Source organism: Paramormyrops kingsleyae, chromosome 6, assembly GCF_048594095.1.
Source record: "Paramormyrops kingsleyae isolate MSU_618 chromosome 6, PKINGS_0.4, whole genome shotgun sequence".
NCBI classification, from domain to species: Eukaryota; Metazoa; Chordata; class Actinopteri; order Osteoglossiformes; family Mormyridae; genus Paramormyrops; species Paramormyrops kingsleyae.
In genome coordinates this window covers 35,069,339-35,080,435 of record NC_132802.1, presented here as the reverse complement: position 1 = coordinate 35,080,435, position 11,097 = coordinate 35,069,339, and the positions used below count along the sequence as shown (strand labels likewise).

The following is an 11,097-nucleotide window of genomic DNA, read 5'->3' as shown; positions in this document are numbered from 1 at the left end:
CACTGAACTCGAGCTGTTTGGGGTTTAAATATGCTCATGCTGCTAAGTGATAAATAAATGATGATGTCCGGAAACTCCAACACTAAACAGAGGAACTATGTCTGAGAGTTGACATCATGCATGAGTTACGGTTCCACTGAAGCGAGCTTAGCAGAGTGACGGACTTGGTCTCATTCCTTCACGGGACTCGGAGAAGGCGAATCGTGCTGATGACGCTCATTTCAACGCTGTGATGAATAAAGTCCACAGCCAACATCGCCCCTGATGAAATGATAATTGGATAATGACAACAATGAAAGCAGATCCGTGGTCTGAGAGCTGTACCTCTCATTCATACTTAAAAGGAATACTGTTCAACAGCACCCCATGGCCCGTGAAGAGAAAAACTAACACTACACGATCTAATCAAAATGCAAGGAATATTGATAATGAGGTTTGTCTTTAAAATATGATCAGCTTTACTAAATTCTAGTGAATTGTGAACTGGATTACTTTTACGCTGCTCTGAAAATTAGTACAAATCCAACAATCACTTTGTACCTTGAAAAAAACAAGATGTTTTAGCATAACCAAGGAAACAAATTAAAAGTCTTGAATACATATTATACAGAGCCTAACAAATCAGAACATATTAATGGCTCCAAACAATTCCATAGCTCTTTGGTACGGTGGTTTTCAGAACCTTGTTCAGCTACTACACGCATTAAAAAACACTTTCCGATTATAAATACAGGAAATGCACCACTGCAGCACCGGACAGCAGAACGTGTAACGAAATTATTTGCTGGTGGATATTTATCAAACGCTGACCAAATAAAGATTTCCAGTATATTTATTTAGTTAGTGTGGATTGGTTCACAAACTGTAAAAAAATCAACATATCAGAATCTGCAGTGAGGAGACACTTCATAGTTTAGAATGCAAGAATAAAAAAATAGTCACAAAATCTTGCTTTTAAACATTTCTGTACAAACAAGAACAGCCCACTCCTATATAAATACCGGCAAATTGCTGAATATAAAACTTTTTTTTTTTTTTTAAGACTATGAAGGGGCAACCAGTCGGATACTTAAATAAAAATGGAAAAAAATGTATCAAAAAAGCTTATAGAGCAATTTAACCTCCAATATGCAGAGTTTTGTTTAAAATTTATTGAATGTAGAGGCACAATACTCCAAAAGAAAAAAAAAATCTATAACAAACATTTCAGTAAGCTTCAATTACCAAAGAAGCTAAAATAAACACATAGATGGGCTGATAAAACGCAGTACGGGTGTTACCGTAATACTGGGAATACGAGTAACCTGGAGTATTCGTCTACTTGGGAGTATGAGTTTAGCTGGAAGGTATCATGCATGACTGTTTCCATGACCCGCAACACATGGGAGATATGGTATGAGAGGTGCTCAAAGTGAATGGGTGTGGATGTAGCACAGTAGGATTAAGGTGCATTCCCTTTACATGCCGATAAGCAGGGCAGAAACTCGAGCAACGCTTCCCCACGCCTGCTACACTGGCCTTTGAACATGGTGATGTGAAGTCGTGAAGAACATGTTTGATGCCACGTGTGTGCACTCTCACCTGCACGTACCTTCCCTGAAATAACTGAAGGGAAAAACACAGGGGCCCAAAAATGGTTTACAGCTGAAAATAAATACATACAATTTAGTCACTAGTTGTATACACATAGTATATACAGAACAAAAGGTATTTAACCGATAAAACCAAAATGTTGCCTGTATATGTTCAAACATTTTAACGTACGATCTTATATGTTTATTGGATACCTGTGTTAATATGGAAAATGTACTTCTAAAAAAAATGGAACTAACTAGTTATTACTTTAAAAGTGCAAACACAGCGCCTGGGAGGAGGCAAGGCAGACTTAGAGCCTATTCTGGAAAGACCCGCCAGGCCATGAAATGGGTGCATGCTCTCTGCATCAGGCCATCTAACGTCAAAGTGCCTTCACAAACGTGAACACGTCTCTCGCTGCGGACTTCAACAGTATCTCCGCAAACAGCTTCCCCCAAAAATGAAACATACCACAAGCTTGGACATCCTTAAAATTAAAATTCAGTTCGGTGGAGACATCGTCACTAGGCCACAGCTGATGGGGGGAGGGGAGGGGGGGGGGGGGGCGGGACTCACCGCAAATTTCAGGGGCGTCTATGAGTCACACATTTAAGTCACAGGTTTAGCCTGGAGCTACACTGGGAGTAAGCAGACCTAGAACTCCTCACTTTGCAGAATGCACACACCTAGAAAGGACAAAGCTCCATTTTGTTTCCGTTAATTTTACGCACGTATTTTGATCTATATATGCATGGAAAAAATAAAAACAAACTATGTAATTGTTTTTATGCAGTTATGCGGTGTTAAAAATTCATTTGCAAAACAAAAAATCTCTGTAAATAAATATTTAATGACAGTTTTGGCAGACATTAGATTTTCGTATCTACTACTAGAAAAGTCAGTCTTCTGCAACAGTATAATTGTTTAACTCTATAAATATAATTTATATAGTTTTTTTTCTCCTCTTAGAACTTATTTGCAGACAAACTGGTCCACCGTTTTTGTGCATCTCCTGCATTTGACATAGCAGCACCAGTGAAACTTGCAGTGGCATCTCTCCACCACCTGCGCCTTGTACTGGTCGTAGCCTCGGCCGCAACACATGAGCTCGCAGCCATCCATGCCTTCAGAGGTCTTGTTGCAGAGCCTCCCCGTGGTCCCCAGCGAGCCGGTGCTCTCGTTGCTTACGCAGTAGTCCGGGCTCTGGTCGATGTAGATCAGGTCGTGGTTGGTGGGCGCGTTGAACTTGCTGTTCACCTGGACCAGCTTCCCCCGTGGGTTGAGCTTCATGGACGCGGCGCTGTCGTACTTCTCCTTGAGCGCGTCGCCCACCTTCCGGAAGTCGGCCAGCTGCAGCCAGCACGTCTTGAGGCTGCAGGAGCCCGACACGCCGTGGCACTTGCAGGAGACGTGGGCCAAATCCGATACGGTCTGCAAAGCGGGCAGGCGAAGGTGGCGTGAAACACAATCGCTAGCTGTCGGACTCTGACGGCCTTTTGCGAAACAGCACCGGCATTCCTCTCTCTCGACATTCTGCGCGATGGGCTTTTTTCCCCTGAATATTACATCATAATCGAATCTCACACAGGCATAGCCTCCGGGATGCCCCCACATCATTAAAATGGCAATAAAGGGAAGGAATTCAAGCAATTGTAAAGGTCTCTTATGAAATTATTTCAATTTGTTCAAGAACACACAAAAGAATTCAAGATTTTATCTTAGAAAGCCTTCAGGAAAAAATGGAAAACTTTCAAAGAAAATGAGTCAGGACCTGTTACCCAGATGAAAACCGATAGGGTGAAAATCAGATCAGCCTGTATTTTCTTAGTTACATCTAAGAGAAGCGCACACTGGTGTCAAATGCACCCAGCAAGCAGGGGGATGAAAGCAGACAGCACGGACCTACCCTCCTTCCGGCCTCGTTGTTGTGCAGGTTCATAAACACCCGCGCACTCTCGTAAGAGCCCTTCTGATAGGTCTTCTCGCGCTCCCGGGCGTCCACAAACTCCTTGGAGAACCGATAGCCATAGTTGAGGTTGTCTCCGCAGCCTCCCCACAGCCAGTCCCTGGGGAGATCCTTGGGCCTGGCCGCCCTGCTGCAGCCGCACGACGAGAGGTCCCCCTCCCTGCAGGCCCGGCTCACCGCGTTCACGACGCCGGCCGCGCTGATGGCGTACGTGAAGGCCGTCTCGCGGCTACCTGCCGGGACACAGGCGCACCTGCCGTCAGACAGGGCGGATCGAAGCCACTTTGCATGTTAACCAAATTAAAGAAATTAAGGGGGGGGGGGGGGCTGCAAACTGAGAAAATAGCTACACTGTGCGGGTGGTGATATTAAATTCACCCAGCCCAAATCGAGCAGACGTGCACATTTCAGCAGCTCTTCAGCAGATCTGTCCAACTGTACCCCCCCCCCCCACATCACTCAAAGCCAAACATCACATGTCGGGCTAATCAGGGCCCTAATACTGCAGCGGAGGGGGTGCTGAAAGGCCGCGGGATGAGGACAGCCCCCATACAGCTCGAAGAAGGCTGCCTCTGTGGGGGAAAGAGGCAGCAGGGGCTCGGGACGGACGGCGGCACCATGCCCACGCGAAGACAAAGAAACGCTGGGTGACCCGCATTTCCATCTCAGAACTGAAAGGCAACAGCGCAACTAAATAATACCGACATGGAAACGCTCACATACGGCGGGTCACCCAGAGGAGCGACATTCTCACTTCATACAACTTTGAATGCATCGCAAACAAATTATCCAGCGGAGCTATGGCTGGACAAGCAGTCCTCAGATCATCGGTCATCTGCCCCAGACACCGAACTGCATTCTTGCTGAATGGAGGTGCCCCTTGGTGTAACGCATTCCCTGCGTGCATCCTGTGAGTTATGCCAACGTAAATGAGGGGGTTTCCAGCTATATTAAACCTATACTTTCCATTAAAACACTTAACGCAACCAGATCAGCATAATTTATCCCCACTGCTAATAATTAGATTTCCCATTTTTTAAAATCCAACTGAACTGAATTGACCATCTCTTGTATAATCAGGGGGTGGTTTTCTAAAGAGTCCAGTCTATGTAGATACATCTACGGATTCAAAACGACTTTCACTTGCAACGTCGTAAAAATGCTAAGTTTTACTCGGCCCCAAATAGCCGTTGCAGGAAAAATATACACTGTGAAAAGCAGTGGACATCTGTTTAAAGTGAAAAACCAAAGAAACCAAACAGAAAAGTGGTGCTACAACGCAGAAGTCAGGGCGTGTCGGACAGCCCACGGAAAGACTCAGGACAGGGGAGCGGCCGGCCTGGAGGAACACGGTAAAGCACAGCGGAGACAATCTCACACGCCACTCACATACGATGAGGGTACAGATGATGAAAACTACAGGGGTTCACTCTGCCGTCTGCTCATATTTCATTTCCCCAAACCCTGAGTCGCGACGGTACAAAGGACAAATGGAAGAAAAGCCAACATAAATGGTGGTTTGCTTGAACTGCCCTCATGCTACAAGGCGCGCCAGTCTGGTGTTTCCATAAAACTGTTGGATTTAATACTAAACCGCTATTAGATTATGTGCTGTAGAAACATACTGCAAAGCCACCTCTTCAGTACAATATAACTGGACTCTGACCAACAATAAAACAGGAACTTAAGAGGCGTTTTTATACGCACCTACGAAGTGCGAATGATAACTCGTGAATCGAGACATGCCGCGATTTCCTGCATTAGGGCCTTCTCTGCGTAAACTTTAAATATAAAGCGGGCGTAAAATCGAGGAAAAGTAAATTACTCATTATTCTCAGTGTCAACTGGAAGCCAATTTGAGGGAACCAACATCTGATTTGTCCCCAAACCTCATAAAAAGTATTTCTTGACCACAGCTGCTGCGGATGAACAGCTCCATGTGAAGCTCTATGCAGTAACTATACCAGCGGCCTAGAATGAGAAAGCCAGGGCTGCCAGAAGCGACCACACTTGGGTCTCAGTCGATAAGCCTGGCTAAATGCTGTAGCACATGGCGACCTTCTGATAATGCTCGTTTCCTCTCTCTCCCCCCACCTGATTAGGGGCTCCCTCAGCCAGGTGGATGCTGCAGGTGCTGGGGACGCCTTACCGATCTGCATGACCCTGCCAAAGACTGAGGAGTTGTCCACTGTGCTGCAGTTCCACCGCCGATGCCTGAACTGGTACTGGCACTCTTTGATGCCGGTCTTGGCCCCCTCGCCGATGTACTGCATGTGGTCCTGGTACAGCTGGCACAACTTCTTCTGGCCCTGCGAGAGGCCGACCAGCTGGCCGCACAGCGGCTGAGCCCCTATGATGTAAGCCTCTGGAATCAGCAGAGGATTCATGGCTAGGGACCTGTAAAGTGAAATATTGCAGAAAATCACAATTAGTCTCAAACATAATAAAATGTGCATGAAAAACCCCCAATTGGTACATTTCTTGCTGTATATCATTAATATCTGAACCACACAGGGGATCTCTGAGGTCAGGCACATACATAAAGCAGCAGCACGTTTGTGTGTCATAAAGGATAATTAAATGACTGTACTAACAGATCATCAAATGCGGCGCACTTGAAAACACCTATAAATTCACCTATAAATACCTGTAACAGCCACAGTATTCTACTACGCAAAATGTAGGGAAAGCCTAGCATAAGAGCTGCGCCTGCGACGCCCACACAAATGCACACACACAAATGCTTTGAACAACCAAGGTTAAGGGACAAACTTGCAACTCAGTCGCTGAATGTATTTTGCGTACGGGTGTGTCTGCGTGTGCGTATATACATATTTACATGCCTTTGTATTTTGAAATCTTTCAAAATGAAAGCAAGATCTTTTACACACACTACAAGACATTACGTGTCTGAATATATTTTGAAATTGAGTAAAACCACAGCATTCTTAAATAATATTCATAATTTTGGTTTGGCACACTATATTAAAGGGGGGGGGGGAAATTGACCTAAAAGGTTTCCTGCTAAAGTCAGCGTATTGTATTTTCATATAATTTTGTATACAGTGCAGCATAAGAAAGCAGCCCAGTGAAATGTATACACTGCGAGAGGTTACCTACCAATTTAACCAGCACTGGGACTTTAAACATATGTAGTACACATGGTCAAATCATATCATATTTCTAGTCAGACAGCTCAACCGTGCCCCCTAAACATCACTGAAGCAGAACACGTTTGAAGAGACAGACACCGGCCAGAAACAGAGAGAGTCATACTTACCACCAAGAGCTAGCCTCCACGACAGCCTGCATAAAGAAAGCCAAAAAGACGACAGCGAGCGCATGATGTCTAGAATCCATTACACTGGAGAATGCAAAGTAGTTCAGCCTCTGTGGCAGCAGCATTCTGAGGGACGTCTGCAAAAAGAGAGGAGAAACGAGTGAGTTTATCAGCACCGCTGACGTATCCGGGACAGACACAAAGGCGGCATCCTGCAGCCCCGCGGAGGATTGACTTGTACGCAACACATGAGACCTTGGAGGTCTGAGGAACTGCAGTCGGTCACGGAGCTGTGATCTGGCAGGAAGACGCTGTGTGAATCACATGTGCATGATGGACAAGCACCCCAGAGAACAACCCAGAACCCAGCCAAAAGGCATTCTTCTTGGACAGCTGAATTATTCAAGGATAGAACATTCTTCCCCTACAATTTTATTCAGTCAGAAGTGGGGGAATCTGCCGTTTCATGCATCTTGAATTAGGAAGAGTGGGGGCAAAATGTGCTAAAATTAGCTGGGGATTTCATTTAAAAATCTTTACAGACACAAGGATGTGTAATTCATATACATGTGCAATAAAATAAACATTTCATAGGTTCCCCCTTTCTTTCATACATGTATATATTTAAAATGTCCAAATATTAACATGACATTATAATTTAATGCTGCAATATACTGTTATAACGGTAAAAAAAAAAAAAAAAAAAAAGCTTTAAAAATAAAAGATTTTAAACCCCATTACCTAGCATCTTAATTGGATTTACATCATTTCGATACTATGGCATTATACTAATGGCACCATTCATCTTTCAAAGTTTCATATCGATTTAATTTTTAATCGATGCTAACATTTCTACATACGAGCGCTGAAATTCCTTCAAACTGTTTATGCAGAAATTTTTCACAGCTGCCAAAATTAGCATTATGCTATTAATTTAATTCTGGAAGAATACGAATTAATTTGTACTACTCCCAAAAAAAGTGTGCTCAGTTTACGCAATTGTGTTAACAAATGCGCAAAAAATCCTGTCTTTATGCGAGCTTTCGTAGTCCACAAAATTATTTAGCATACAACGTAGTGTACTTTATTTTGTTCCCGTATTTTCCAGCTTCAGCAATCATTAATAAGTTTGCAAAAAAATTAATAAAAATTAGTAGGGTATTGCTATATTGCCGCATTTTCATTAAATATACATTTTAAATTTACCCTTTCATTCAGAACTGATGAACAGGAATTATATATTTGCCTAATTAAATTCAAATTAATTTCAGCAAATACGAATAAAACGAATTCGATTATTTCGTTAAATGATAAAGCAAACGTAATTTTGTTGGGCAAAAGCTTACACGCGTGTACATTTCCAGTTAAGTGGTCACGCCTTACATGGCTTGTAACAGATATGTCCCGAAGTATGCACCAAAAAATATTATATTATATACAGGCCTAAGTTATTTCAATACAACGGTGCTTATTATTAGATAATTATTCTTATATCTGGAGAACAGTTTTGTAGAAAACGTATATAATCCATTGCTAACCACTCTTTATACTATTGACGCTTTTCATATTAGCGGTTTAGCCCGAAGGCATGAAAATTACTATATCAAAATATGCAGAAATTTATATTGAAGGAAAACAAAAATCCCCCACAAACCATTTTCTAATTTTTAAGTTTCTACCTAAAAAAAAAAAAGAAACAGCGGTAAAATATGCTGTTTTTAATATTTATATACATTTAGGTTAGAAAATAAGGAAATATACATTATTATGCAAGAAAATCTACACTGTTGTCAAGTGTTGGCCTACCGTTTAAGCAGTTGGAAATTTAAAATTACCATAAATAATCCACGTCAAAAATATATTCGCCTTAAAAAAATCATATCCTACAGTGCTTGTAATTCTTAACTGGCCCAATCGCTGAAGCAATAACGAACAATGCCGTGTAGCTTTCAGCCACCTACACCTCACTATAAACTTAAAAACTTTAAATAAATAGTCGTTTTATTGATTCCGCCTTAATATTGAAGGCAGTATACTCACTGATAACGTTTCACTAGAAGGACATGGTTGAAAACGGCACACAGCACTTGAGTAAACTAAGGCGAGCTCTAAGACTTTCTGTAATTGAACAACGCCGAGAATATGACGGGTCATAATTGTTAAGCTGTCATAACAGCAGCGGCGATAAAACAGATCATGCGGCGCATGTATTCCGTCAGACTCCCGCGGACAGACAGCGCGGCGGGGAAATCGCCTGTCACCTTCCAGTGATCCTGACCAGGGAGCTCAGGTGCGCTTTGTGGAAGAAACAACAACGTTTCGGCTGCTCTGCAACTGCAAACATTCGCAATAATAATAATAATAATAATAATAATAATAATAATAGTAATAATAATAATAATAATAATATAATTATAACACACTGTGCTTCATACACAGTGTATATAATAATTTAGTGATAAATGCAATGGATTTTTCTCTAGTTTAAAAAACAAACGTTTAAAAACTGATTTACGCATATCTGTAAAACAAGCCAAAAAAAGGGGTCCGCACATAAAACGCAGATTTTTCCGCTTTGTAATTATCCACACATGTAGTAAAATGCTGTTAACTAAATAGAAATTAAATACCAAAACGATCAGATTTTAAATCCGCACAAGGAAAAGCAGCAAAGTAACGGTAGATTTAACAGTTTGGGCCTATGGAGCAGAATTTAAGGCGTTTTATGCACGCAAGACTGCGATAGCCTGTTCCTGGATTTTGCGTACTACTTGCGTGCAGAGTTTATCAGAAGTACTGCAATGTGCCCTGCGTCGGGTCCCCTGCAAAAATCCAACCGCAAGTCCAAGCGCACAGTAAGGGTTACACATGCCGAAAAAAGGAAACATTAAACACCAGCAGAGGGAGCCATTATCCAAACGGCTTGTCATTAAAATACATAAATAAATATTTACCGACATCCAAATAGAAAGAAATGGACAATTTAATAAATTCAGTGTTAACTCCTCAATAAACTGTTATTTTAACGGTACAGGAAAATACAGGTGATATAATTGCACTCGCAGTAACTGGGACTTAAAATAGCAATACTGTCACCGAGCAATAGAATCTATAAACCATTAGCAAACACAGGAATTCCCCAAAAGCCAAATCACAAATATTGCAGGCTACATAAGACTTAAGGTGCACAACGACGAATACAAATTCTATTAAGGTAATAAAGACAGAGAGACAACTTACCCGTGACAACTATTTCAGTGTATAATCCACGTTTTAAAGAGGATTATCAGAGGTTTAATTCCTATAAAACACCTGGGAGTATAGTTCAGATCTTCTCCTTCTGCCCAAAGAGTTGCAATCCAAAGTGAGTAAAAAGATTAGGCATAGAAAAGCGGCTGATCCTCAGATAGTAGCCGCGATAAATCTTCTGGCTTCAGGTTAGGTGTCGCTAAATTGGCACGAAATGGACTGCCAGTCACTTCTTCCTGCGTAAAGCACAGCTGTGTACGGAGGCTATTTACAATGTCCAAGAGCAATCTAAATAATTACTGCTTCTAACAAACGTGGGCGTGATTGTGCGGAAACGCTTAATGACAAATAAAACATTCACAAGCAACAAAATGCCCTCGGCTGATTTTTTCGGTAATAAAAATGTTAAGTTGCGTTCTTTTGATTTCTTTTCTTATGGTTCCCAGACAGTTCTGCAAACGATATATTATGTCCGGCAAAGATACTGCTCAAAAAACAGCCTGAATAAAGGTTTTTGCTGGGGGAAATGAAGAAAAAAAAACAATTCCAGGATTTTCGACCGCTTAAACCAATGGTTCTACCTGCTGAAACATCCATACGGGTAGCTTCCTTCCAAAAGTGAAGTTGTTTTTTCATCCTCCATTCTGAAAAACACAGCGCTCCTTATTCCTTGATGCTTAATGAATAAGCATAAGCATTCTAGCTCTAAAAGCCAAAGTGCGAATCGTCCAATATCCAATAGTTTTCAAAGTGGGGGAACCGGGAGTGGAAAATCCTTTTTAAAAACACCATAAAACAAGCATGCAATATGGCTTTCTATAGTTTTGCAAGTGAAGACGCGTTTAGTTTCTGAGACGCAAACTCTCTTTGTTTTCCACGACACGGTGAAATTAAATGTATGGACGCACTTCCAGACCTATACTTATCACCTGCCTCCTCGCGTTCCCCCTCTAACTAACAAGATCTCTTACTGATGCACGGCGGAAAACTTCTGCGTCGCGCATGCGCCGAGCGCGTTCTCTCAACT

The 11,097-nt window shown here is 42.1% G+C and overlaps 1 protein-coding gene across 2 annotated transcripts; it reads right to left on the bottom strand.

The window, feature by feature from the left end:
- Window positions 1-816: 816 nt before the first annotated feature.
- wnt5a (wingless-type MMTV integration site family, member 5a) lies at window positions 817-11,068 on the bottom strand. 2 transcript variants are annotated; one of them, XM_023821063.2, is made up of 5 exons: window positions 10,062-11,068; window positions 6,822-6,958; window positions 5,691-5,938; window positions 3,482-3,774; window positions 817-3,006 (listed from the first exon to the last, which is right to left on the bottom strand). In XM_023821063.2, the coding sequence occupies exons 2-5, from the start codon at window positions 6,944-6,946 to the stop codon at window positions 2,548-2,550; spliced, it is 1,125 nt and encodes a 374-aa protein (XP_023676831.1). In that variant the 5' UTR covers window positions 6,947-6,958; window positions 10,062-11,068; the 3' UTR covers window positions 817-2,547. The 2 variants fall into 2 exon arrangements, with proteins under 2 accessions (XP_023676831.1, XP_023676829.1); XM_023821061.2 differs by lacking the exon at window positions 10,062-11,068 and adding an exon at window positions 8,862-9,011.
- Between the last annotated feature and the right edge of the window lie 29 nt (window positions 11,069-11,097).

Excerpts from the sequence above, each read along its gene's own strand:
- wnt5a (XM_023821061.2), bottom strand. The coding sequence starts at position 8,975 with ATGACCCGTCATATTCTCGGCGTTGTTCAATTACAGAAAGTCTTAGAG. Across the intron at positions 5,939-6,821 it reads GTGGAGGCTAGCTCTTGGTG|GTCCCTAGCCATGAATCCTC; the intron begins GTAAGTATGACT and ends TTCACTTTACAG. Across the intron at positions 3,007-3,481 it reads ACAACGAGGCCGGAAGGAGG|ACCGTATCGGATTTGGCCCA; the intron begins GTAGGTCCGTGC and ends CCCGCTTTGCAG.